This window comes from Drepanopeziza brunnea, assembly GCF_022702325.1.
Source record: "Drepanopeziza brunnea f. sp. 'multigermtubi' strain 214-2 chromosome Unknown ctg4, whole genome shotgun sequence".
NCBI classification, from domain to species: domain Eukaryota; kingdom Fungi; phylum Ascomycota; class Leotiomycetes; order Helotiales; family Drepanopezizaceae; genus Drepanopeziza; species Drepanopeziza brunnea.
This window is the reverse complement of record NW_027094067.1, coordinates 294,806-321,225: the sequence shown is the minus strand read 5'-3', so window position 1 is coordinate 321,225 and position 26,420 is coordinate 294,806. Positions and strand designations below refer to the sequence as shown.

Genomic DNA, 26,420 nt, shown 5'->3' with positions numbered 1-26,420 from the left:
AACTGCATGGTGTCCCGTTAACATTTTTATATTTGTGCTTCGCTCCGTTGTCATAGAGGAATTGGACGGCTTTAATATATCCATGTATAGCAGCTTCCATTAATGCGTCATGCTAGAGGGGTTCTTCTGCTCAATAGAGACTCTATTCTGCTTCAACTAATTGCCAGCATCAAATCTTGATCTTTAGCTGAGGCAAGAAGGATCTCGTTGTTGCTTTCCTTTTTAACGTCACTTGCAAACAAATGTTCAAGATATCTGCGGAACCGAGTCTCGGATATGTTAATTCTCTAAGTAATGTCACATCGTCGACACATGTTGGCTGCCTATCAATTTGCTCCGAGCCGAACAAAGTCATATTCTTTAGAGAGTCTGCGATTAGGAGTTCATGTTTGAGCCACATTTTAATGTTTTGATTTGACCACCCCGAGTTTCTATATTTGTCGAGTAGACGCCGTTGTTGACACCCTAGAGAATGAAGATTATAGCCGCACTCTATCAAACTGGATCCAAGAATGCACGCCACGGCTTCTGTAGAAGTATCCATTCTCGCCCGATTTGAAGTCGCGCAAGGAGCTATTAATTTCACAATCATTGAATATTCGTAGAATTTTGGGTAAGGTTATATCTACCGGAAGGGTCAAGAGACACCCGGGTTGTCTCTTTCCTGTAGTCGCCCAGTTGGGAAATGTTAGAGTTCCAGGTACAGGAAGTCTTGTTGTGATACGTCTCTTTGTTATTCATACGATCTGTTCTACTCGGGATGCATAATTACGTTGTGTGCTATTGTTTAGCTGTGCTTTTCACTAACATCCAATGGCTGGCCCTTCGCAAGGATCTTCTCCTTCTCTCGTTTCGTATCCGCTATACTCTTTCTCCATGCGCCCATATTGAAACCTACAGGAGCCCGTAATGAATCGAGCCCCATACCGATACGTGCAGATATGTTATCTCCAAATCACTAAATGAGAGACACACCTACCGAGTAATTTTCTCGTTGGACACATATATATTTCTCCTATTCGGACTTGAGCCTAGAAACAAGACATTTTTTCCAGGTCTAGTTCTCGGCGGGATAGACCACAATCCGATCCAGATCTGCGCCCTTGAAATCGAATCCATTCGACAGACCCCTCACCGTGATCGTATTACTCGTTCCCTTTTCAAGCATAAGCTGCAGCGGCGTGGACCCAATTATTCCTTTGTGAGTGTCACGCTGATACAGCGTGTGCACCGTTGAGATGTCGCCGTTGACTACCACGCTGGAGATACGACGTAGCTGCCAGGCGCCTCCGATGCGGTCGGGAGATCCGCCAGCTGAAAGAAACGTCATTGGCAATCAGGTGAAGAGGAGGAGATTAGGGGGGGGGGGGGGGGGGGGGCTTACGTTGGTCTCCGAATCCCATATCGTCCGTGTCTGGCCGTGCGTTATTAGATAAATTAGGAATCGGAGCGGATGGAAGAAAGGAAGAAAGCGTACTCTGATAGTAGAATGAGACCCATTGAGGCTTTCCGGATCCCTCGATGCCCTCAAAAGTGACGCTGCTGTCGTTGCCGTAAATACCTGTCAAGATAACCCCGCCACTCGCGAAGTTCTACTCTGTTGTCAGCTTGCTATGGGTGAGATTTGATCGCGTGCCTTACAGCTTCTTGCTTGAACGCATTCCCGCTGACCTGTGCGTTCTTTCCGTAGTATGTCTTGCCTTGAATAGGCCTCCATTCTCCGGTCTTGCTACGAGATGGAAGTCAGCCGCGTAGCCAACCAGGTGGAAATTACGAGAAAGTACACGTTCAGGTCGTAGACGTCGTGCCAGAGGACTTGTAGAGTCTTTTTTCGGTCGTCGATTTCCATTGGTAGCCAGATATACCGGCTTTCCCAGAGCGAGTTGGAGTCCCACTGTACGGGTCAGTTACCGGAGACGGGGAGCGGGAATATCAGTTTAGCATGCCTGATCTCCGAGGTACAGGTAAGTCGTCTTCTTCGTGCCTGCAATTCTCAAACTGAAGCCTGACTGCGAACTAAAAGTACGTGTGTTCAGCGGAGAAACGATGAAGGGCTGTGACCAAGGCCCAGCCAGCGAGTCCGCGCGGAAGGCAACGACATCTTCCATAAGGTCAGTATGGACCTTAGAGTCGGACTCGAATACATACTGTTTGGCCGATACCCAGTTTTATGGCTCATTAAAGCATAGTAACTTTGATCCGTTTGAATGATCGTGGGCGCCTCCAAGTCAAACTTGTCGAATCTATGAATGACTTCGTCGAGACCAGTGAGATCTTTGTTGAAACTCGTTATGTAGACATCGCGACCCTCTTTCCTATCGCCATTTGAGTAAAGAGAGTAAGATCTGCCGTCTTTGTAATCTGTAAATATACCAAAGTCCTGGGACCAGTTTCCGAGTGGCGCTGTTGCGTTCACGAAGCTGTAGGGGCCGCCAATGGTCTTGGACACTGCTAGACCTTGGAGTAAGAGGCTATATTTGGAGTCGTCCGCATGCCACCACATCTTTATAGCATTAGTCTTGAGCCTTTGAATGTAAAGCGGGGTAAAAACTTTGGCATACATGGTATTGATCCAAAGGCTCACTGTAAACAACCTTGGGTCTCTGGATAATACTGCTTGGAGCAATATACGGATGTCCTTCAATGGGCTCTAGAAGCAATTTGATTAGCACCAATATAGAAATAGTTAGAGGTAAACCACATCAGCTTACCGAGTGCCATGCCATGATGTGTCCATGTCGCTAAATCACTCGAGCTGTAAACAGAGACACCACCACCTTCTTCCTGGCCTTGAACTTTGTACTCGCCGAACCACCAGAAGGTCCCATTCTTGTCAACTATGACACCACCAGCGTGGGCGTTAACGAGTTCTCCCTTCGTATCCCTCCATCTTGCGCCCGGAACAATATATTTAGCACATACAGATGCGCTCAGCGAAAGACATGACAGAAGTAGAGAAGGGAGCATTGTGGGAGACTTGTGCAAAAGAGAGGTTGCAGAATCACGAAAGACAGGAGGCGAAGTACAAAATTTTACTTATATTTATAACATCTCGGATGCATGGTATCATGCTATCACCGGTTGCATTTACACCGAGCGCATATCCAAAAGACTAATATGCGGGGAGGACGCGGGGTTGATGAGGATAATTCAAGACATCCGCGAATTCTATTTTCCGTGATCAACAAGTGTTGAAAACGTGGAGTTACTTTGCAGCTGAAATCGACGACAGATTGGCAAGGGCCAAATCACGACTGCTTGGCTCCCTTTTGAAAAGAGTCAATAGATATAATAGATGAGACCAGTTATTGATTGCAATGCCTTAACATACCTACATCAACCGGCCGCAATCTCCTCGGCTTCCTCTTCCCACTCGCCTTGCTCCTCCATGTCCTCGTTGAGCTCCATCTCACCGTCTGCCGCAAGACCTTCAGAATCCCACTCAGCATCAGCCATGTCATCATCCTCCTCATCCTCATCTCCCTCCGTTTTCTTTGCACCTAGGCCCTTGGCTGCTTTCTTTCTCTCCACATTCTCCTTCTGAATCTTTTTCCTTGCCTCTTTCTGTTGCCTCTTCTTCTCCCACTTCTTGTCCAAAGCCTTGACCTCCTCCTTAGACTTGTTGATGTATTCGTGCCACATGATCTTGCCACTGCAGACACCCTCTTCCACTTTGGTCATGCGCAGCTTCAATCTAGGGCCCAGCTCTACCATTTTTACTGCCCGCTTCTCAGCGCCACCTCGGGAGGGTTCTTTCTTATCAGCGTCAGAACGCTCTTTGCGACGTTTTGACAAGATCTTCTTGGCTCGTGTCTCGACAACCTCGACCTCAGCGTCAGTATCGACTTCGCTTCCGCTCGTAGCTCCGTCGGTTACGTATCCTTCACCGCCATCACCACCGATCATGTAGTCTGCGATATCAGACATTTTTCCGAGGTTTGGCAGACCACCCTTCTTCGTCCTGCCTGATTTTTGAGCGTTTATGATCTTTTCGGCAGCATTTAGTCTGCGTAGAGGTTTTGAGAGACCCAAGGGCTTCGTCGTAATGGCATAGTGTCGAAGATTTATGGTATATGTTCCGTCTCCGTCTTTGGAAGGCTCGCGGTTCAGAAGGAGGACTCGTCGAATTGAAGAAAGTGGTGTTTTTTGCGGTGAGATGGGAGGGAAGAGCGATTGGAAGATGGTCGTAACAAGAGATTCGAGATGTCTAGGTACTTTGTTGGGCGAATCTGATTCAGATGCGGGAGATGTAAAGTTGTTCATGACAAGCTATTAATCCGATTAGTTATGCGCCTCAAGATGACGATATACGTAGACATACCAATGGCGCGGTCAAGTATTCCTTTCCACTACCTTTTGGATGCTTCAAGGCTTTTCGGATGTCTTTACATAATGAATATTTCTCAACATTGAAATGTAAGGTAGGTCCTCTCGGTGTGATCGCCAGGCGCATATTTGTATTTCCAGATTCTGACCTCGAGAACAGCATAAGATGGCTTACACCCAGCGGTCCCGCCATGGTAAGGTAATCTCTCAATCGGTTCGCCCTCCTCTCTTTCAACCTCGATGCCGTTCCGGGTTCCATCATCAATCGTACATCCTTTGCCAGCTGGCTCACACTAGGTCCGACTTCTCCAGCTCCAATTCGAATGACCATACTCTTGGGCGCCGCAGAGGGTTTCTTTGCAAATCCCGCTCCTCCCGGTCCATTATTTGCGCCCACATGGGTACGTTTCTTTGTTCGTCTTTTCGCCATTGTGATGTTGTATATGCGTGAATAGAGGAGTTGGAGAATCTGGAGAGAATAATTTTGGTGGAGCGGGAAGAATTATTTTTTGCGCTACGCTAGAGTAGCCCGAGTTACGATAAGCGATAAGAAATTATTGCCCCAACGGCAAACTTTTCTACTCTCTGCTTGCTCTGCACAGCTCATTCACGTTATCACGATGTCTTCGGTCAAGAGAAGAAAACTCGATGAGAGTGTGCCTTCGGGCCTGCTGCGGGAGAAGAAGAAGAACAAGAAGGCAAAGACGCCGAAGGAGGTGACGGCAGAGCCTGTGGATGCTTCTGCGACCCCAGAGTCGACACCCATTGCCACGAAAGTACCAGAGGAGACGGTGACAGTTGGAGGGGAGGAAGCACAGACAGAGGTTCCAACGAGCTTCAAGGACCTTGTATGTACTGCTCTTGCGGTTTGTCGAATCAAACTCACAAGATCCAGGGTATTGTCGACGAGCTATGCGACGCCTGCACAGCGCTGGGATATAAAGCGCCGACCCCAATTCAAGCCGAGTCGATACCTTTGGCCCTGCAAGACCGAGATTTGATTGCCCTCGCCGAAACTGGAAGTGGAAAGACGGCAGCTTTTGCATTACCGATCCTTCAGTCGCTCCTCGATAAACCACAGCCTTTCTTCGGACTTGTCCTCGCACCTACCCGTGAACTGGCATACCAAATATCTCAGTCCTTCGAGGCGCTCGGATCCAAAATCGGAGTAAGATGCGCCGTTATCGTAGGAGGTATGGATATGGTTCCGCAAGCCATTGCACTCGGCAAGAAACCTCACATCATTGTGGCATCACCTGGACGATTGCTAGATCATCTCGAGAATACCAAAGGATTCTCACTACGAGCCCTCAAATATCTGGTAATGGACGAAGCCGATAGACTACTAGACCTGGACTTTGGAGCAATTATAGACAAAATCCTCAAAGTCATCCCTCGGGAGCGCCGAACCTACCTTTTCTCCGCGACCATGAGCTCGAAAGTCGAAAGCCTGCAAAGAGCCAGTTTAAAAGATCCCCTCCGAGTCAGCGTCAGTACCAAATACCAAACCGTTTCGACCTTGATCCAAAATTGCCTTATAGTACCCCTTGTCCACAAGGATGTGTACCTAGTCTACCTTATGAACGAGTTCGCCGGCCAGTCAGCAATTATCTTCACGCGAACCGTAAATGAAACGCAGCGACTGGCAATCTTGCTACGGTCACTGGGTTTTGGGGCAATTCCCCTCCACGGACAGCTCTCCCAGACCGCTCGTCTTGGTGCGCTGAACAAATTCCGTGCAGGAACGAGAAAGATCCTCGTCGCAACCGACGTCGCAGCCCGTGGTCTAGATATCCCGTCCGTCGACATCGTCCTCAACTACGACCTACCACCGGAAAGCAAGACTTACATTCATCGGGTGGGACGCACAGCAAGAGCTGGAAAGTCAGGACACGCATTCAGTATTGTGACGCAGTACGACGTTGAGATTTTCACGCGTACGGAAGCTGCACTGAAGATACGGATGCCTGTGTATGAGCCTGTGAAGGAGGAGGTTATGGTGTTCAAGGCGCGGGTAGAGGAGGCGCAGAGACATGCGAGGAACGAGATGAAGAATCTGCATGAAGACAGAGGAAACAAGGGGTCAATCCTCAAGGGGAGAAGACCGAAGACTGGCGGTAATAAGAGGGGACGAGACGATATGGATAGGGAGGAGGGTTGAGTGTTCTGGGTTACAATATTAAAAATTCCCGAGGAAAGTTGCCTTAACTTCTTAGTACGATTTTGCCCGTAAAAGTGCTATTCTATGTTTTGCTTGCATCTGCTTGACTTTCTTTAATTGTTTTATATAGTGCTTAAAAAGGCGCTTTAGTTTCCGACCCAAATCCCTAACACCAGCAGCTTTGACGCAAGTCCAGCTGGCCAAGGAGGATCTCAGCTTTTGATCGGGCGACCAAAACTTTTCCTGTATCCTTATTCCATCCATTTACCGACTCTTATCATCCTCTTAAATTGCAAGCCTCTTCCTGATTTTCCTTAAAGCGACAGCTTGCTTCCTCCTACGTCGTCGAGGCAAAGCTCGCACGCAGTCCGACTCTGCTGTCTAAACAAAAGAATGGGCGGGTGACTGGCCAGTACGTACGGATGTTTAGCCAAACAAAATAGGCAGATCGGATCCACGCCCTCCGGCTGCCTTTTCATGTTTCACCTAAATAAGATTTAGAAATGGATATATGGGAAGCAAGAGCGGACGCCGATGATGATGATGATGACGATAGAATGATAGATGAAGAGGTAACTCTAGAGATGATTGTTTCACGGAAATTGGATCTGGTTTTCTGGCTTGAGAGTTCGGTGAGAGTACTTCGTATCACTTGGGGATTTCCGGCTGTAGATCATGCAAAGATAGGTAGGGCTGCAGGTTGGTTCTCCTGCGGACTTATCACATGTCTGTCGATGTTCACCAGACCTGCTTCCCTTTTTTAGGGGAGTGAGTAAGCGAGCACGCTACTGCCCTCCACATCAATCAGTGCGTCTACCGGTACCTCGGCGGTCTGGGGAAATCCGCAAACGCGTCATAGACATTGCTGTATAAGTAGTAAGTATAGCTTTCGGAGGTCAACATTCAGATTATAAACCCCCTACCAGACCCGAAACCCCCCTCTTGAAGACTGAGCTGTCTTATAATATTTGCACCTAGCAAACCAAACATCACATCGTCATCTGACATCCGTAGACGACACCTACCACCAACTAAATTCCACAGAAGCCACCCCCATCATTCGTCTCTCTCCGACTCGTAAAATCTAGCCGCAATTTCAATTTCAGTTTCAATTCACGATCGAGAATCATGTCTCCAGTAAATAAACACCCTCCCAGGCGGGAAAGACTTATATATACTTCGCATCTTTTCACAACCGCTAACTAACTACCTACCTACCAACCTGAAAGTCCAAACCCACTCTACGCGAACTTGCCATGGAAACCAACGCAACAAACCCCTCCCAGCTCGGCGACCCGGTCTCCCTCAAAGCAGAGACGTCCTCGACGTCACCAACCGCGTCCGACAGAGGCTCTGCTGCGTCGTCCCCATCTTCAGCCGGCGCTGCGATCCAGAATATCAAGAAGGTTGCGCCGACGCCGACGGAAGGAGATGGGCCGAAGCGAGGAGGCGGAAGCGGGAGTGGGAATGGGAATGGAGAGAAGACGTTGAGGCAGCGAGCGATGAATAAGTTGGAGGAGAACCCGAGTCAGCTGGGGGATCCGGTGAGCTTGAAGGCTGAAACGGCGGATAGCGAGCCGACGAGCGAGGATAGGGGTGCGAGGAGTGGGAAGTCGAAGCTGTGAGTTGGGAGTTGGGAGATGGGAACAGACGGGTTAGTACAGGAGGGGTGTGGCGATGAGAGATGTGCAGAGCGGCATCGATGGGGATTGAGTGGTAGCATCGAGGAGACGCCCCAGAGCGTTGCGGCCCTGCGCGTTTGGCCCGGTGCATCCATATAAGTACAGTAATTTCAACCTTTTCCTTTGCCCGCAGGGACCACTTTTGGTATCTTACAATATCAACACATGGTTTCCACCAGTCTATTCCAGCAGACCGATATCACAGCTGCGCGAGCAGTGACTCAACGTACACCTTCAGCTCACCGATGGGGACTTTCTCCTTAACGTCCAATCTGCGGCACTGAACCTCTAACTTGCCCTCGGCCAGCCAAGCTCTGCCAACGATAACGATCACCGGGTACCCGATCAGGTCTGCATCGCCCATCTTGAGACCCATACTCTTGTCGCGATCGTCGAGAACGAGGTCTAGCGAGGAACCTAAGGCCAGAGTATCGTAGACCTCCAACGCAGAGCTATCATTGCGTGTGTTGCTTGGTACGATCAGTACCTCGAAAGGTGCCATAGCTCGCGGCCAGTTTAGACCTTTGTCGTCTGCGAGTGTGTCAGCCACTGCGCCGATGATGCGAGAGACGCCAATGCCGTGGCAGCCCATCTGCATTGGTACTTGACGAGCTGTTTGTTTTCTGCCTTTGCTTGGGTTGGTGTGGTTGTCTTCATCTTTTGCGAATTCGTCGGCGCTGATTGGCTTCTCGACGGGGGCAACGATCGTAGCTTCCAGTGGCTTGCTGTATCGTGTTCCAAGATGGAAAGTGTGGCCTAGTTCGATTGCTTTCTGGACTTTGAGAGAGCCATCGGTACACCGTGGGCATGGATCTCCCTCCTGAATACGGAGAAGATTGAGTGGTTGTTGTGTCGTCGGGTTTACCTGGAAGAATTCCATTGGTATTTTTTTTAAAGGCTCTTCCAATTCCACTGGTATATCCTTCGAAGGCCCTTCCGTATCGGGTAGGAGATCCGGGGGTAGGATTTGAAACCGGCAAAGCCCTTGCTCGTTACTCGCTTTGATGAATTCTTGGACTTCGGAAGGTAGCCTGCAATCGATCAGGTTCACGAGCCGTTGTGGCGGCGGCAACGTCGGGTCTTCTGATTCAGATGGCAGCAAGTAGCGCTTCCACAGCTTCATTGGATCCTCTATAGATGCATCTATGTCTGGTAATATTGCTCTTATAGCATGGGTATTGACCTCAGATCCATCCGTAGGAGGGTCCTCCCATGAGCTCGGTGATTTATACCAAACAACGATGAGAGTGCGCCTGTCTCGAGATATACCACGCCATGTACGAATATCCATAATAGTGGTGGCGTCTTCTGTCAGTATATTCTTCCGGGAATAAATGATGTTGATAAGACCAGGCCTATTCTGAGGTACCTGGCGCCGCGTCCGCAAATCTAGTAACTTAAAGTCGGAGGTTTCCTGACTTGGCTTAATTCGCTTGGATACCGGGCTTTCTGCGAGCTCTTCATTGGCAACATACTTGCATGCAGAGCAACTGATGACGTTATCCTCACCCTTTGAAGTTGGAAAATGGAATTCGTGACTCAGGTCTCCACCTATATCGCCAGAGTCGGCCTCAGCGACCAAGTAGTGCAATTTGAGTTCGTCAAACAGGCGAGTGTATATTTCTCGAACCTCGTGATATGTTTCTAAAGCTCGCGACGAATTATAATCGAACGTGTAGAGGTCCTTCATTATGAATTCCCTAGCACGTAGAAGCCCATGCCTCGGTCTTAGCTCGTCCCGATATTTGCGCGCTTGATGGTGTTAGACTACGACTGTACGCTGGTGAAGAAGACTCACATGTTTGATAGAGACGGACAGGAAGTTGCTCGTACGACAACACCAAGCTTGATACCAAAGTAGTTATCTCCTCTTCGTGGGTTGGGGAAAGGAGATACTTGGTATTCTTCCTGTCGGAGAAGTGAAAGAGCTGTGGTAAATTAGATAGGGCCTCTTGATCGGGGTAGGGATGGACTCACTTCGGAGCCGGCTTTCTCCAAGCGCCCGCTCTTTGTCCACAGTTCTTCGGATGATATCGAGGACAATGCTAGCTTCGAAGCGCCTGTTTTGTCATGTTAGTCCAGTAAACAAGATTAGTCTGGCGGTACTTACCCAGCTTGAACATGTACTTGTCGACAAGAGCTTCCAATTTGTCTTGCACTCTTCGTCCCAGAGGTAGCATATGGAAGATACCTGGATGGGCCTTGAAAGTTAGAGCCAGTATTAGTCATTGCTTCAACATGGCGTACCTGACGAATGAACCCTGCTCGGATGAGCTTTGCGTGAGAGTCTGAATGCAGCATCAACAGAATATCCCACCAACAAAATCAAGTGATAGCCGACCCTCATCTTCTTTCGGTGCGATCCCTCCGGTTGGTGTCCATATTCTTGATAATCTCGCCCGGCCATCAACCTTCGATTTGGTTAGACAAAATGTAAAGACACGTGACAATGCAGGAGGAGACTTGCCGTTGCCTCATACGAAGGTACACTCCCCATGTGTCTTGTAAACCGAAAAGAAGGTTGAAGCCTGAGACGATTGACTGTGTGGGGGCTCGATAATAATGAAGGGAGCTCCCCACAGAGAAGTGCCCGTCGAGAAGGGGTGTTGGAAGCCATCTGGGCGAAGCAGAAACTTCGGGCAAAACGGAAGAACGCGAACTCCGATTCCTCCCAAAAAAAATCAAAAGGTCCAATCAATGAGCGCCAGTGCCGATAACCCCTCAGTCACAAACATTGTTGATTGTCCACGATAGTTAGAGCGGACTGTATGGAGGACTCCGTTACGATACCGGCAGCGTGATCATGGGTTGTCGTTCATTTTAGCTCGCCTCGCTTACGATAAGATAGAGCAGAGAGAGAAAAAAAATCCGGAATCCATCTGCCACCCATCCCTCATCCCAACCCCAATCCCACCAATTCAACTACTACAAGACCATATTGCGCCACCCGCGCAATTGATCATGGCTCGGAAGAACAAAAAAGCTGCCGGCGGAGGAGCCGATGCCACGTCTTCGAAGAGAGATACCCATACCCTTGCGTCCTTTGACGAGCAAGCTCTGTCTGCTTTGACGGAGAAAATCGAGAAGGAATTTGGGAAGACCAAGGCCATGACCACGTCGAAGAAGGTGCAGCATAATACTCCGAATCTTCACCGGGAGGACGAGGAGCCAGGCCAGAATTCGAAGGCGGAAGGGAAGGACAGGGGTCCGAAAGGAAAAGGAAAAGAGAAAGGAAAGGCGCCAGAGCTTTCCCGAGGAACGAAGAGGGATGCGCACGGAAATGCAAAGGTTGGAGGCAAAGCAGCAGCAGCCAAGAGCCAGAAGGGAAAGCAGTCAGCAAAGGAACAGAACGGCGACGGCAAGGACGCCAGAGCTGTGCTGTTGGAAGAAATACTTGCCCTGGGTGGTACTGAAGAGGACTTGGATTTGGTGGGCGATGCCGCGTCTGATGACGAGGAGGATGGTGTCAGCACTGCGAACCCTCCTGATACATCGTTCCAGAAGGACTTTGCCAAGTTTGTAGCTGGGCTTGGGATAGAAGGGACAGTGGCAGAGGACGATGCGGAGTCCGAAGCTGAGGAGCTGGCTGAAGACGACGAGTGGGAAGAGGCTCCTGATTTGGTCGAGGAGGAATCTGAAGATGAGGCAGTTGTCGAAGCACCTGTAAAAAAGGCGAAATTGTCCATCCCGGAGTCTCAGACATCAAGTAATCCCAACCGTCTTGTTAGTATTGTTCCCGCACGAACTGCTGGTCTGACTGACTCTCCATAGATATTCGAGGCACGTCCTGACTGGCACGCTGCGCCATTGCCAGACCTTCCGAGGCCGGATGTAGACAGCTCCTCACGATACCAGAGTGCCATTACGAATCTCAAGGACTACGCGAAAACGCTCCTGGAAGCCGACACCGATCTATACGCCTCGAAACATCTTTCCTCGTCATCCTCGCACCGCTTTCTGTCGACGATCATGACATCTGGTACTTTAGCTGATAAAGTCTCTGCCTTGACGTTGGTTGTACAAGAATCTCCAGTCCACACGACCAAGTCTTTCGAGAGTCTGTTGGCACTGGCCAAGAAGAAGAGCCGAGGACAGGCTGTCACTGCACTGGGTGCCTTGAAAGATTTACTTGGTACGGGCGTTGTGCTGCCAGCTAATAGACGTCTTCGAGCTTTCTCCTCACAGCCGGGCCTCGTGGGCACCCTTCAGGAACACGACGTTTCTCACTGGACATCCAACGACAAACTTCCAGGCGACATAACAAAAGCACATCTAATCTCCTGGGCGTACGAGGAATGGTTGAAAGACATTTACTTCGAAATGCTCAAGGTGCTGGAAAACTGGTGTGGCGACGAGGTTGTGTTTGCGCGACTTCAAGCTGTGATGTATACGTACGAGCTTTTGAAGGAGAAGCCCGAGCAGGAGCAGAACTTGCTCCGACTACTGGTCAACAAATTGGGTGACCCGGAAAAGAAAATTGCTTCACGGACTTCGTATTTACTACTTCAGCTGCAAGTATCTCACCCATTAATGAAGCCAATAATTGTTCGCTCGATAGAGAGCGAGCTTATTCTGCGCCCAGGACAGAGCTCCCATGCAAAGTACTATGCTATCAATACGTTGAATCAGACAATTCTAAGCAGCAAAGAGGAAGAAGTTGCCAAGAAGCTTTTAAGCATCTATTTTGAGCTGTTTGTAGCACTTCTGAAAAAGCCAGAACCGAAGCAGGTGGTTGGGCCTCCGATCAATCGAAAGGGTCAAGTGCAAGGAGGAGGTGCTCCCAAGGGACGAAAGGCGGTCGCTAAGGCTAAAAAAGAGGACGAGGCTAAGCTGACGAGCGATGAGGTGACCGAGAAGATGATCTCGGCTGTTTTGGCAGGTGTTAACCGTGCATTTCCGTTCTCGAAGTCAGACGATACGACGTAAGCTTTTCTTTTGGGATTTGAAGATATATACTAACTATTTGCTTTAACAGTCTCGAGAAGCACATGGATACGCTGTTCAGAATTACCCATTCCTCCAATTTCAACACGAGTATCCAGGCACTGATGCTCATCGAGCAACTTTCCACCTCAAAGCACCTCGCAGTCGACAGATTCTACCGAACTCTCTACGAATCCCTCCTCGATCCGCGTCTAATCGCCTCCTCTAAACATACCCTCTACCTCAATCTTCTCTTCCGCGCCCTACGCGCAGATCTGAACGTCAAGCGCGTCAAGGCCTTCATCAAACGTATGCTCCAAATCGTCACTCTTCACCAACCCCCCTTCATATGCGGTGTCCTCTACCTAATCCGCGAACTCGAATCCACCTTCCCCTCCTTGAAATCCCTGCTCAATGACCCCGAAGCCGACGACGAAGCCGACGAGGAAGTTTTCCGCGACGTGCCTGAAGACGGCGTTTCTGCCGATCTGCCGACTCCCAACACGGCTCGAACAGACCTTTACGATGGCCGCAAGCGAGACCCGGAACACAGCAACGCTGAAAAAAGCTGCTTGTGGGAAATCGTCCCTTTCTTGCACCACTTTCATCCCTCCGTCTCTCTGTTTGCCGACCGCTTACTGAAAGACGAGAAAATGCCGCCTAAGCCGGATCTTACCTCGCACACACTGTCCAATTTTCTCGATCGCTTCGTGTACCGCAATGCCAAGGCCCTTAGGAATAAGGACGGCGAAATCAAGGTCAAATCTAAAGGCAGTTCCATCATGCAGCCGCTCTCTGGTGGCGACAGCAAGGGAATACTGCTGTCCAGCCGGTCGGCGAATAACATTCAGCAGTCTGTCAACACGGAAGCATTCTGGAAAAAGAAGGTGGAAGACGTGGCCGTGGACGAAGTGTTCTTCCACAAGTACTTTTCTCAGATTGGGAAGGGCAGGCAAGCTAGTTCCATTAAGGGGAAGAAAGAGAGGAAGGCCGGTGCTGGCAGTGGCTCAGATGAGGAAGACGAGGCGGAGGAAGAGATCTGGCAAGCCCTCGTTGAATCCCGGCCTGAGGTCGAAGGCAGAGATAGCGAGGATGAGGATATGGAGATGCTGGATCTCAATGATTCGGACATGGCTTCTGGTTCCGACTCTGAAGTCGATGTTGAGAGCGACGCCGGGGTCGTGCTCGATGACTCCGAGGATGAGATGTCGCTTGATGGGGACGGGGACGCTGATTTGGATGTGGATGTTGAGGGCGAGGCAAGCGATGACGGGGATATGGACGAGTTGTTTGCGAAGGAAGCGCAAGGTGGGAAGGTACCGGCGGCAGACGGCAAGGAGAAGGCGGAGACGAGCAGACAGCGGAAGAAGAAGTTCAAGAGCCTGCCTACGTTTGCTAGCGCCGAGGACTACGCTGCGATGCTGGATAACGATGAGGGCGAAGATGAAGGGTTGTGAACGTAAAGTGCAGTGTCACAGGGGGTGGGGGGGCAGAGGGAGGGCAAGGCTTCTCTTGCTGGGTAAATTTTGTTCATCGGTGTCGTTCAATGTCTGAATTGACTTTTTTTTTTAATAAAAAGTTGCTTTCTCAGACTTAATTGCCAAATCCATTGCACTTACTTCCATGCCTCGCTCGCTCGCTCGCTTGCGAACAATCTCAGGGGGGGGGAATCGAAATCCTTTCAATCCAAAGCCTCCATCCCTTCTTTCCTTCCTTCCTTCCTTCCGTGCTCTCTCTCTCTCTCTCCATCACACCTGCTGCTCGTCTCCCATCCGACACCGGCCCGAAACGGCCGGAACGGAACGGAAGAAGGAAAAAAAAAAAAAAAAGGAACCCTCACGTGTCAAACCACTCCAGCTTGTCGTGCTGCGAGAAGATGGCGCGGTACACCTTGTCGCCATCCGGCTTCTCGGCCTCCTCGGTGTGGATGCAGTGCAGCTTTGCCGTGGTGGCCTCGGCGGGGATGAAGGCGCGGAACATGAAGTAGGCGTCCGTGCCCCTATTTTTTTGTTGTTCTTGGTGTCAGTATGATTTTTTTTGGCATTGGATTTGGGTTTTCTTCTTGTTGGTTTGTTTGGGTCTTCTAATAATTTTTTTTCTTTCCTTTTCTGCTTCTTCTGCTTCTTCTTCTTTCCCTTTGTTGCTTTTGCTTTGGGCTGCTTTTGCTTTTGCTGGGGATGGAAGGGGAGGGGTGGATAGGGAGGGGGAGAGGATGAGGGGGAGGGGGGACGCACTTCTCGGGATAGGCGTGCGAAAGGTCGCATTCTGGCAACAGGACTTTTCCGAAGAGGTGGAGGCCGTAGGCAGAGGTGGCGATGCGGACTTCCTTTAGATCATCCGCTATTATTATGGGTTTTCAGTCAGTCAGTCAGTCGGGATCTTCGATTTCTCGTATGCTCGTCTCGCCTACGCTGTCTGTATAGATAGATATCTCGTGGTGGCAGGTGGGTGGGTGGGAGAAGAGAGGGAGGGGAGGAGAGAGGGAAGGGAATGACGTACACGAGAAGGTGGTGAGCTGCTTGTCGGACATGTTCTTGACTGCTGCGAAGTACTCGGGCTCGTGCTTGGTCATCTCGTGGCGGAGGTGTTGCAGCTTGGTCTTGAGCTCGACTTCGATCTCGTTGAAGGCTGTGATGGATGCTTCCCTGGTCGCGCGTCGCTTGTTAGCAAATATCTCACCTCTCCTCGACTAGTACCTATGGTAGGTACGGTATAGATCAGGGGAAATGTACTTGGGAGGATGGGCCGCGCCCAGGGTGACAGTATCGACGGTTGCCATATTTGATTGTTGAGGTGGTGTTGGAGTTGTTGTTGTTGCTGCTAATGTTGGATGGAGGGGTTGTTGGCTTGGTCAAATGACGAAGTTGAAGTTTCTATGGTAGGTAACTCGCTTTAACTTTTAAAATTCACCAGGGATTGAATCTAAGTTTGAACTTCAGTTTGAGGATCGAGGTGGAATGACGTTTGAAAGGAAGAATTGGAATGATCAGGAGGGAGCTCCCGTTATGTATACATACTACTACAACTGTTTGTTGTCTCGGATCTGCGGATACCCACCATGACTCCGCGTTTGGAGTCTCATACAGTACCTGCCTATTGGATACTCTCCAGCCACAAGAGTTCGTAGTGCATCGGTTGGAGGAGTACGTATTCTCATGTTGGAGCATCTGATGGGAAGTGGTGTTGCGGTGATTCGTTGGTTGCTTGAAGAGTGGCGTGATGTCTCCTGGTTCGCGATAATCAACTCAATCTCCAGTTTGCCTTTCCTTCATCCAGTTTTCATAATAGACACAGAACCTCGCTCCCTCGAGTTCTTCGCAGTAATTATTATAAAATTGTCTGAAGCTCCATTTGCAAATGTCAAGAAGACCAGGAGCTTTTGAATATGCACCCCTGAATCCCGGCAAAGATCCGAGCATACATACTTGAGTGACGTCGCTGAGCTGGTATACAGTAAGAGAGGCAGAGCATCGAAGCAAGTCCGCTGGCGTTTTGGTCGATTTCACAGCTTTGCAATGACAGACGTCAAGCGGATATAAGTCAACAAACCATCTATCTGACCGTGGGGTGAGATAAGGGGCGAGCTGCTTAGCGAGAGGCCGAACTGGCCGAACGGAACATCGATAAGTAGAATCAGCGAGAAAATGTAACTTCCACCTTGACTTTGTTGTCCTTTCGTTTGGCTTTTGGCGGTTGGTTACTTATCACCTCTCGATTGCTCACTCTATCCAAGGATTCAACCTTTCCACCTCTTATCATTGACCCGCCCGTATCCATCGTCGTCCTGTTCTCGGAGAGTTTTTGCATCCAGCCTCGGTCCGCCTCTCAACTCGTTTTTCAAACTTCCTCCCGGCCCACGCCGCCCAATACGAGCACCTATCAGCATGGTGATTCTGTCACCGCCAATCTTCTAGATCAGATCCGATGTCCGTCGCTGGGAGGTGTTTAGTCGGGCCCAGAGCCTCCTTGCGAGTTGTTGGGCGGGCACCGTTCAATCTTGCGCGGGCACGTCCTCTGCCCTCTCAACGCTTCAGCACAAGCAATTGCCTGAGAACTGCTGAAGGTACGCCCCCGTACAATTGTAGTACACATTACAAGCACGCTCACTAATAGCAGACCTAGCTGCCACGCTCCCACCGACGCCCCGGAAGTCCCTTTTCAGACGTGGCCTCACCGTCGCAGGACTCTTCGTCGTCTTCACAACCGCCGGCTTCGTCATGGCCACAGCATCCACCGTAAGAGAGCTTGACGGCCTCATCCACCCCCCGACCGACGAGGAAACCCTCTCCATGTTCACACCTCCCGACGCTACCTCCCTCGAAGTCGAAGAATTTATCCGGAACCACCCCCTCGCCCTCGAACTGCGCACCAAACCCGAATTCTCCGAATCCCGCCCCCATCTCAAGATCCCCGAGCAGATGCGCGGCCACAGTCTCACCGGAGGCACCTTGATGGGGCCGGGTAAGGTCGTCGTGCCCCCTTTCGTGTGGAGCGAGAAGGGAGGGAAGAGCCTTGTTAGCATACAGTACCTTGGGGGCGATTTGTGCGGGCATCCGGGACTGGTGCATGGGGGCATGCTGGCGACGATGTTGGACGAGGGGCTGGCCAGGTGTTGTTTTGCAGCCTTGCCGAATAAGGTGGGCATGACGGCGAATCTGAATATCAATTACCGAGCCCCGGCAATGGCGGGTACATATGTGGTGCTCAGGGCGAAGACAACGAAGGTGGAGGGTAGGAAAGCGTGGGTCGAGGGGCACATTGAGACTTTACCTGCGGAAGGGGAGAAACCTGTTGTGCTTGTAGAGGCGAGCGCTTTGTTTATCGAGCCTCGACAAGCAGCGGTAAGTTAGGAAGTCATCCATAATTGAGCAGAGCTAACTCGAGAGCAGCAAATGGCCAGGGTGTATCCAGTGCAATAGACAGCCAGGAACACACCCGCGGACGATTGCTTTGAGATTCGGGCAGAGGGACAGGATCATGACCGTATATGTATAAGACTTGGGGAGAATACAGAGAACTCTTTAATTGAGAGTATAGAGGTGTGGATGGATCAACTAGACTTCATAGAAATGCTATCATGGCATAGGAGACCCAATTCCTCTCTGTAAAAGAGAATATCTAGCCGCCCGAGTCCCTGCTCGCAGCCAACCACCAAGCTGGCATCTTCGCTATCTCTTGGATTCCTCTACAACGCAACATTCACTGAACGACAAAGTCCTTGAGCTTCCCATCAAAGCCACGGGGAATGGGCATGCTTCACCTGCTTCACGTGATATAGCGGGGGTTCCTGAATCGGTCGGGTCGGCCTTTGAAAAGATTGTCTTGGAGGTCCATCTCCAAGGGACTGCCCGCCATTCAGCTTCCCACAGCACGGTTTGAAGCGAACACTGTGATCGAGTACTTGCAACTCCCATTTTCACCCCCTTCAACTACCAAACAGAACTTCGCAATGGCAACGTAAGCTCCCCTCTCCCATTCTCCCATTCTCTCGTTCTTCCTGCCTCACTCCCTCTCCCAAGTCTACCCCTCCATACCTACCCCGCCATCCTCCCACTCCCTCCTCAACATCACAACATCACAACCTCACGTCCCAAACAGCAACATAACATGGCACCCCTCCCTCTCCCGCTCCGAGCGCAACACCCTGCGCAAGCAGCGCGGCTACACGATCTGGTTCACGGGCCTGTCCGCCTCGGGAAAATCGACCGTTGCCACCGCCCTCGAGCAGCACCTCCTGCACCTCGGCCTGGCGGCATACCGACTGGATGGCGATAACGTGCGCTTCGGGCTGAACAAGGACTTGGGGTTCAGCGAGAAGGACCGCAACGAGAACATCCGGCGGATTGCCGAGGTGCGTTTCATTCATTCATTCATTCATTTATTCTCACATTCTCACATTCTCCCTTTTTTTTCCTTTCACTCTCTGCAGTGTAAATTCGGGATCGGGGTGAGGATGAGGATTTAAAGGCGGGATGTGAAAGGAAGGGAGGAGAGCCCACGTCAAAGAGAAGGGACAAAACCCCTTATCTACCGTACGGGTGCGGGTGGTGTGGACGGGGCTGACTAGAGAGCCGGCCGCGGGTCCGCAAAACACAGGTCGCAAAGCTCTTCGCAGACTCCTCCACCGTCGCTCTGACATCCTTCATCTCGCCCTACATCGCGGACCGCCAGATCGCGCGCGAGCTGCACGCCTCCTCCGCCTCGGGCGAGGACGACCCCATCCCCTTCGTCGAGGTCTTCGTCGACATCCCCGTCGAGATCGCCGAGCAGCGCGACCCGAAAGGGCTGTACAAGAAGGCGCGGGCGGGCGAGATTCCCAATTTCACAGGCATCAGCGCGCCGTATGAGAAGCCCGAGAAGCCCGAGGTGCATATCCGGACGGATCAGCTGAATATCGAGGAGTGCGTTGTGAAGATTGTGGAGTACTTGAAGGAGCAGAAGCTGCTGCCCTAGGTAGGGACTGGGGGGTGTTGAGGCCTGGGGAGAGCTTGAAGTCTGTGAGAAGTGTGAGATCTCGTATGTATGTATTGCGCACCTGGGTAGATGAAAGGGCTCGCTTGAATAGCGCCTGATCACCAATTGATGGTTTGCAGTGATATTTGCTGCCCGGTAGATGAATCAGAGCGATGAGAACAAATTGGACTGTCCGTTCATTGCCACTACTTTTGAACGCTGCGGAGTCGCCGATACAATACTACAATGCTCCCAATGCGCCAGGCTTGACAGTGCCCCCACCCCTCCCATTTCATCCTGATCTATACAATCTGAAAGTCGTAATAAACATAGGCGGTGTACTCGCTTCCCTCACCTCCGTGGCCTGCGACGCCAGCAGCGGCCATGTCGGATGACAGCGTCGAGTCGTCCTTTGTGACCTTTCCCTTCTTATCCCGGCCGAATGCGTTACCTCCCAGGTATGAGTAAGCTGTGTCTAGAGCCAGCTTTGCCTTCTTGGCCGATTTGGAGTTTGCCTATGCAGGTGTTAGCCATTTGAGATGTTCATAAGCACAGTATAGGTACCCACCTTGATCAGGCCACAAACAAAGTCCAGAGGCAGTCCATAACGCAGCACCGTCTCAACGAAAACCCGGAGGGTAAGAACATGGATCCAAATCATCACGCTCTCGCTCCACCCCGTGCGTCCCAGCCGTAACGCCTCGCCCCAGACCTTGCGCTCATCCCTGCCTATCCGCTCAATCTCCTTGCGCTCTTCCTCTTTGCCTCCCTCCACGTACTTGTAGTCCCGCGGCGTCCACTTCATCTCCCTGCACTTGTGCTGGAACTCCGCGCTGTGCTTCTTGAAGGTCGTGACGCCGAACAACGTGAATTCGTCGTCTTTCGTGATCTCGACCGAGGAGCGGGGCACGACCATGGGGGATAGCGTCTCGTAGCTCTTCAGGAATTCCTTCTTGGAGTTGTTGGGTACTGCGACGAGGTGGGTTTCAAGGTATTCGGAGTCTTGGATCAGGAGCTTCGGGTCGACGACGGGGGTGAGGGACTTGGTAGAGAGGTTTCCGCTGCGGGAAACATTAGCAGATGTATCGAGCTTTCAGGGCGGCCTCTCGCAGTCCTACGTCTGTTTCCGCTGGAGGGTTGTAAGGTTGGTCTTAACAGAGGTATACTGGGTATATTTGCTCTTAACATCGTTGTCGATGCTGACCAGCTCCTGGACCGACTTTAGCTGTGCTGTGGCACGTTCTTCCAGCCAGAGCCTCATACCTTCTGCAGCGAATCGATCAGCTCTGCCAACGGCTTGTCCGTACGGTACTTGACCTTGTTCCAATTGAAGCTTCGCAAGTACTGGTCCGCGGGCTTGTCGTTGACCGTCTTCTGTTGCGCAATCTTGTCCTCGTCGCCCTCTAGCAAGTTCTTCAACGAGTCGCCAACTTTGGCTACGACTGCCTCGCAGACGCTCTCCAGCTTGGCCAAGTCATCGGCCTGCTGTACGAGGGCATCGAGAGTTCCAATCTTGAAGTCGGGGACTTTGAATGGTACCAGCTGTGCCTCCGTGCCGATGGTACTTTTGATGGAGCCGAAGGTCTCTTGCTTGTCGTGATTTGTAGGTAGAGATATCAGCATGTATGTAGGGCTCGACATCGTGGGTAGGCAGGTGTTGCTGGTTGTCCCAAGCTGCAACAACAGGTCTGCGGGCACTTCCCTTACCGGATCAGAAGAGCTCTTATCGTGACCACGTGACTCGGGTCGTATTCATATCAGTTGAGTCGGTGTTGCGTTCAGCACTAACCTACCTTACTCGCCCTCAATACGACAAATTGACGATGTTCCCGGGTGACTGGAATCCAAATCCTCGTCTCTCGACAACGCTCGCCTTGTTCGATTTCAATGAAGGCTTGTTTTACGTCATCTCCAAGGCCCTACGTCTACACCACTCCATATCAATGACTGCCAGGTACGAGTATAACGCCTTTCCAATAGCTGGTGCAACACGAGAACACACTTCGTTGGAATATCTCCACAAAAAAAGGCCCTTTGAGCTTTGCAATTCCAGACGTCCATCATTACGCGGAATACGACGGTCGATACTACATTATCTTGAGCAGAGTGGCTGGCCAGACGCTTTCTGAGGCGTGACCTAACTAACATAGACGACGCAACGAAGCGATACTATGCTTCCGAGTGGGTTAATTTATGAGAAATCAGGTTCAGAGTTACTGGTATGAAGAGGGATTTATCGACATTCGGGAACGATGGTGCAGTTGGTGGCACGGTAAGGGCTGATTGCCATTCCTTCAGAAACGTTCTGCAGTCTATTGACCTTGGCCGTGGTGGAGCCTGAAATCATCAATCATAGGCCGCAACACGGCTCTGAAATCGGGCAATCGGTTTGCAACAGTATCAAGCATTTTGGTGTATTGGTTGTGCTTGTATGCCTCGACTTGCCAATTCGGGAGGCTTCTTTTAAGAAGTTGAGCATGGCTGTCGATATATTGAGAGGCTCAAACTTGTGGTACCAGGAGCTGCCTAGTAGCAGGCGTGAATTGAAATAGCACTAGGTCAGTACCCAACTATATACCATATAACTGACAGATCGTGTTCGGTCCTTGATTGCCAACCACTCCAATATCTATGTCGCATTAATGACTATGGCTGAAGAGCAAATCGCATACGGATTTCTGTCAACTTCTGAACATGCTAACTTCGAGGGAATTCCCTCTATATCAAAAGGATCGATACTATTCAAATTCGGTGGCCTCTGGGAATAACTCGGAGCCCCGCATCTAAAGGGCCAGCATCCATTTCCTCCGCTTTATATACCCCTCGGGAGGTCGTAAGTCGGACTCTTTAAAGACCCGCTATAGACGGTAAAACCATCATCATCTTCTTCTTCACCAGTAAAAAAACATGACGAATAAACTTCCAGGAGATTTCGTAGGTAATTCTCCTTGCTCGGTACCTTCGGAGTATGCCTCCACTAGGCGTTGACATATCTTTTGTATTTATGCGAAACTTCCTGCATTGCGTGACGTGTCTGCTCTATTGCTTGAAGTTCATTGCGTTTGGGAAATGATACATTGTTCTTTGCCGCTTCTGTGTCTGCTTTTCCGGCAGTACTAGTTGTGATCTACTGCCTCTTGGTAGGTCAGTCGACTTGGGCTGGCTTCGCAACACAGTACGAAGAAGGGTCTAGCATTGAGGCATTTCGCGTGCAGCTTGGGAATATTTGTCAAGGTCATGTTTCTTGTGATGCGTAGCTCTGTAACTGATTTCTAGGGAAGGGTGACTATGATTGTGGCTAATGATAACGACAAGTGACTCGTGTCTTTCACAGTCGGTTTGTTAAGCTGCTAAGCGAGCACACTCACCTTCGACCAGAACTGACTGAACGTTCGAGTGAGATACAATGGGTACAATACTAAATAAATGGGACACCTGCAATTATGTGCAGATAATATCTCAATTTCAATGAAGAGAACGTAACGCCGTTCCTTATAATATTGGCATCCTGTATTTACTGCATTGTCTGCTTTGTTTACTTCAGACCAGAACAACTTGACGGTACACTTTGTCCTGCGATCTTGCAAATCATAATCTTCGCGAATGCGTATAGATAGAGGGAAGGTGTTTCAGTTGCTTGAGAAGCCTGAGTTCGAGTTTCGTTGGCGGTCACGTCGGGTGAATGGGAATTAACGAATTCACCTTTCGACTAGACGAGCAACGAGATCGTCAACGTCCTCGCTACGCGTCGCACATCGACCCTTTTCCAAAAACCAATTCCACCTGTCTTGAGAACCTCATCGAACTCCAAATTTCTCCATACAACACCAACCTTACACAACCCTTCTCACGCGTGCGCGCTCAATCCCTCCATCATGGAGTACCTCAAAAAGATGATCCTCGACCCCGTCATAGCCATGGCGAAGGAGAAAGCAGCCAATTGGCTCACGGGGCAGCAACCAGACTGTGACCTCTTCGCGAACGTCGTACAACCTCTGCCGAACTCTCCGGTGAATATTGAGAGTCAGGAGAAGTGGGCAGATGCAATGGGCGGATGCGTTAAGGGGGTACGCAACGATAACAATGGCTTTGGTATCATGTTCAGATACAGAGAGCTATCGACCGTCACCAACCGTATGGCTTCCGTCCTCAATTGCCATACACGGAGCGACTCCATGTATGCCGAACACTCTGAGCGATGCGGAATCAAGGCCTTCCGTAAGTACATACTTCCTCTTCATTACCCTCGCGCTCCTCAACCTCGGGATGTTTCGTGCAAGTCTCGGATCACCGGCCCATCCAGAGACTGTGCTAATGGTCTTTCAAGATCCACGCGTCACGCCGAAAAACATTACCCAACTCCTGTCCGACGTCTCTTCCACGGCAGCAGACGACGGCGAAGAGGACAACACCACGCTCGTGGACATCAATATCACATTGAATCCTCCTAGTTACAAAACCGGAGACAAGATCGCTGGTCCTGTTGGAAAGACGGTTGATCCCAAGGAAAGTATTGATGACCACGCTGTCCGCCCGCCAGTCACGAAAAACTCGATCCTTGAGCGATCATCAAACCCCGAGCCTCACAACCTCCCTCCTTGCAGTTCATTCAAACATCATTCCGGCTTTCCAGCTGGCGCACTACCTACTCCCCCCAAGCTTACCTACCTGGATCTCGAGGCCACGTGCCAAAAGGCCAAAGAGTCCGACTTGCGACTCGAGGCTCGAGAGAAGGCTCGTACTCAGGAGAAGGACCGTCAGAACGGAAAAGGAAATTTTGAGAATGTATACGAGGAAGGAGAGGAGTCCAAGCCCCTTTGGGTCCGTTTGCAGGAGCAGGAGCCTGAGCTGCCGTAAGTATTCAGTTTGAAGCGTTCCGGAGCACCGCTTACGTTCGCCACAGGAATCACACCAACGAGTACACCTATGCCTACAACATGAGCAGTTCGAAGCTCCCACCTCCTCGCGAACCAACTATCCGTCGTGGGGAAAAGTTTGTGGATGGCTACGACTGTCAAGCCATTGCTAGATGGTACTCGTGGAATGGCCACCGCTACCCCATCGGAAAGAACAGTGCCGGCTTCGATGCACGATGGTCTGTCAACCGTAACGTGCCCCCAAGGCGAGGCGACCTCAAGCAGGCCTCATGGCGCAGAGCTCCCAACTCAAGCGGTGATAACATCAATGACCTGAGCCAGTTCTTAGAACCCGATGAGATCCGGGTAGCCTATAGAGAGAGATATATCATGAGAAATGGAAGGGAACCCAAAGGCAGAGACGTTCTAGTTGGCGTCACTAGGGAGGCGGGCACTGGCTTCCCTATCGTCTATACCCAGGGGGATCTCGACGATTTTGCGAAAGCAGCCGACAGGGAGGTAGCTGCCAAAGTCAGTGCCCAATTCAAGCAGTCACACAAATACGAGCGCCGCCCTGTACCTCCCAAGGACAGTTCTGCACCCGTCAAGAGCCTCCTCTCCATCTCGTTCCAAAAACTCAAGGCCGACCCCTCGTTCGCCTATTACCAGCCAAGACACGCTCCTCGATACCGTCTCCAATTCAACTCCGACGTCGATGAGGTTCCATGCTATCCAGACCGCCTTGCAAGACAGAAGACCGCGCAGGAGATCCCCCACGATATGAATTTCCGCATGCGAGGCGTTGCACCCAGCGGCTACGAAGTGAAACACTCCTCGGGTCCAGCCAACAAGAGCAGAAAGCAGGAGGGCAACGCGGCTACTGCAGCTGGCGACATGGACATTCCAAAGCTCGGCAGACACAACAAGACCAGCCCCATCGACACCTGTAAGTACTTCCCAACCCCTCCAACAACCGGTCTCGGTGCCTCCCTCCCCTTCCCTAAGTTCGTAAACTTTGAAAGGAAGATACACGAAAGAAGAAAAAAAGGCTTGAAAACCCCATGCTGACGAAGTCCCGTGCCCGCCTCACAGTGGGCAAGTCTTACACGCACGCGAGCAACGAGTGGGACGATGCCGTCGAGCCCGCCAAGATCTTCGCCAGCTCGTTCAAGCAGCAGACCGCCGTACCGGATCAGCGTTCGGGCGCAAAGGCGGCGCCTCTTTACAGAAAGCCCAGCGTTAGCCGTAGCAAGACCAACAGCAAGAGAATCAATAGCAAGGGCAACAACGGTAGCGGGAGCTGTGGCGGTGGCGGTAGCGGGAACAAGCATCTTCGTTAGTCCTCCCCTCTTCCTCTTTTCCCCCTTCACCTGCTCTCAGAGGAGGCGGCAGGCAGACTATACATTCATGAATTACATGAAAATAAGACGAGGCAAAAAGGCTAACGTAACCCTCCTCTTCTTTTCCCGCCGACGGTAGAAAATCGCAAAGTCACCGATCCCCACAAGATGGTGCACATCCCCGTGACAATTGTCGAGATGGCCGAGGACGCCGAGGACGAGGAGGCGCGGAACCCGAAGTGGATGCTGGAGCTGCTTGGTCCGTAATGCGTGATGCTGGCTACCTAGGCAGAGCTCTGCGTTGCGATGTCAATCACGGAAGACTCTCTCAGTGACCTTTTACGAAATTCATACGACATGGACGAAGCTACACACGACATGGACGAAATTACATAGACGGACGACCTCACGAAACACTCTTGGACTTTGGAATGATAAAGTTCACGAAACGAAACGAAGCGAAACGCGACGAATTTGATGATTTGACATGGATCCAGACGAAGAGAGAGAGGAGAGTACATTATTGATGCTGATGCTGAGGCATGAATGCATGCACTTCATATTTGGGGGGCGCGCAGCAGGATAGAAAATACCCAGGCAGGATAGACCGACTTCATCTTTCTTCTGGATGGATGGATGCTCCTTATTTTTTTGCTCTTTTTTCCTTTTTTTTTGTCTT

General features: G+C 50.8%; 11 protein-coding genes across 12 annotated transcripts; 6 read left to right on the top strand and 5 right to left on the bottom strand.

The window, feature by feature from the left end:
- Positions 1 to 1,057: 1,057 nt before the first annotated feature.
- Positions 1,058 to 2,967, bottom strand: L3040_002976 (uncharacterized protein; the record flags this gene model as incomplete). Its single annotated transcript, XM_066154277.1, has 9 exons — positions 1,058 to 1,314; positions 1,385 to 1,414; positions 1,478 to 1,592; positions 1,642 to 1,729; positions 1,785 to 1,894; positions 1,947 to 2,101; positions 2,149 to 2,503; positions 2,562 to 2,650; positions 2,712 to 2,967. The coding sequence occupies 9 exons, from the start codon at positions 2,965 to 2,967 to the stop codon at positions 1,058 to 1,060; spliced, it is 1,455 nt and encodes a 484-aa protein (XP_066012257.1).
- A 369-nt stretch (positions 2,968 to 3,336) lies between these two features.
- On the bottom strand, positions 3,337 to 4,756 carry L3040_002975 (uncharacterized protein; the record flags this gene model as incomplete). Its single annotated transcript, XM_007296443.1, has 2 exons — positions 3,337 to 4,269; positions 4,322 to 4,756. 2 exons carry the CDS (start codon positions 4,754 to 4,756, stop codon positions 3,337 to 3,339), a joined length of 1,368 nt encoding a protein of 455 aa, XP_007296505.1.
- Positions 4,757 to 4,946: 190 nt separating this feature from the next.
- On the top strand, positions 4,947 to 6,487 carry L3040_002974 (uncharacterized protein; the record flags this gene model as incomplete). Its single annotated transcript, XM_007296442.1, has 2 exons — positions 4,947 to 5,174; positions 5,222 to 6,487. The coding sequence occupies 2 exons, from the start codon at positions 4,947 to 4,949 to the stop codon at positions 6,485 to 6,487; spliced, it is 1,494 nt and encodes a 497-aa protein (XP_007296504.1).
- Positions 6,488 to 7,615: 1,128 nt separating this feature from the next.
- L3040_002973 (uncharacterized protein) lies at positions 7,616 to 8,112 on the top strand (the record flags this gene model as incomplete). The annotated part of the gene is made up of 2 exons (XM_007296441.2): positions 7,616 to 7,624; positions 7,717 to 8,112. 2 exons carry the CDS (start codon positions 7,616 to 7,618, stop codon positions 8,110 to 8,112), a joined length of 405 nt encoding a protein of 134 aa, XP_007296503.2.
- A 256-nt stretch (positions 8,113 to 8,368) lies between these two features.
- Positions 8,369 to 10,666, bottom strand: L3040_002972 (uncharacterized protein; the record flags this gene model as incomplete). The annotated part of the gene is made up of 7 exons (XM_007296440.2): positions 8,369 to 9,921; positions 9,968 to 10,097; positions 10,147 to 10,229; positions 10,280 to 10,370; positions 10,417 to 10,457; positions 10,511 to 10,580; positions 10,637 to 10,666. The coding sequence occupies 7 exons, from the start codon at positions 10,664 to 10,666 to the stop codon at positions 8,369 to 8,371; spliced, it is 1,998 nt and encodes a 665-aa protein (XP_007296502.2).
- A 464-nt stretch (positions 10,667 to 11,130) lies between these two features.
- Positions 11,131 to 14,549, top strand: L3040_002971 (uncharacterized protein; the record flags this gene model as incomplete). The annotated part of the gene is made up of 3 exons (XM_007296439.1): positions 11,131 to 11,892; positions 11,941 to 13,091; positions 13,145 to 14,549. 3 exons carry the CDS (start codon positions 11,131 to 11,133, stop codon positions 14,547 to 14,549), a joined length of 3,318 nt encoding a protein of 1,105 aa, XP_007296501.1.
- Positions 14,550 to 14,928: 379 nt separating this feature from the next.
- Positions 14,929 to 15,871, bottom strand: L3040_002970 (uncharacterized protein; the record flags this gene model as incomplete). The annotated part of the gene is made up of 4 exons (XM_007296438.1): positions 14,929 to 15,091; positions 15,327 to 15,432; positions 15,592 to 15,737; positions 15,825 to 15,871. The coding sequence occupies 4 exons, from the start codon at positions 15,869 to 15,871 to the stop codon at positions 14,929 to 14,931; spliced, it is 462 nt and encodes a 153-aa protein (XP_007296500.1).
- Positions 15,872 to 17,016: 1,145 nt separating this feature from the next.
- L3040_002969 (uncharacterized protein) lies at positions 17,017 to 18,011 on the top strand (the record flags this gene model as incomplete). 2 transcript variants are annotated; one of them, XM_066154276.1, is made up of 3 exons in its annotated part: positions 17,017 to 17,155; positions 17,215 to 17,933; positions 17,982 to 18,011. In XM_066154276.1, 3 exons carry the CDS (start codon positions 17,017 to 17,019, stop codon positions 18,009 to 18,011), a joined length of 888 nt encoding a protein of 295 aa, XP_066012256.1. The 2 variants fall into 2 exon arrangements, with proteins under 2 accessions (XP_066012256.1, XP_066012255.1); XM_066154275.1 differs by having other exon boundaries at positions 17,209 to 17,933.
- A 530-nt stretch (positions 18,012 to 18,541) lies between these two features.
- Positions 18,542 to 19,545, top strand: L3040_002968 (uncharacterized protein; the record flags this gene model as incomplete). The annotated part of the gene is made up of 3 exons (XM_007296437.2): positions 18,542 to 18,549; positions 18,691 to 18,943; positions 19,189 to 19,545. The coding sequence occupies 3 exons, from the start codon at positions 18,542 to 18,544 to the stop codon at positions 19,543 to 19,545; spliced, it is 618 nt and encodes a 205-aa protein (XP_007296499.2).
- A 302-nt stretch (positions 19,546 to 19,847) lies between these two features.
- Positions 19,848 to 21,186, bottom strand: L3040_002967 (uncharacterized protein; the record flags this gene model as incomplete). Its single annotated transcript, XM_007296436.1, has 4 exons — positions 19,848 to 20,060; positions 20,114 to 20,606; positions 20,664 to 20,755; positions 20,809 to 21,186. 4 exons carry the CDS (start codon positions 21,184 to 21,186, stop codon positions 19,848 to 19,850), a joined length of 1,176 nt encoding a protein of 391 aa, XP_007296498.1.
- A 2,234-nt stretch (positions 21,187 to 23,420) lies between these two features.
- L3040_002966 (uncharacterized protein) lies at positions 23,421 to 26,008 on the top strand (the record flags this gene model as incomplete). Its single annotated transcript, XM_007296435.2, has 5 exons — positions 23,421 to 23,763; positions 23,873 to 24,398; positions 24,449 to 25,347; positions 25,494 to 25,736; positions 25,881 to 26,008. The coding sequence occupies 5 exons, from the start codon at positions 23,421 to 23,423 to the stop codon at positions 26,006 to 26,008; spliced, it is 2,139 nt and encodes a 712-aa protein (XP_007296497.2).
- Between the last annotated feature and the right edge of the window lie 412 nt (positions 26,009 to 26,420).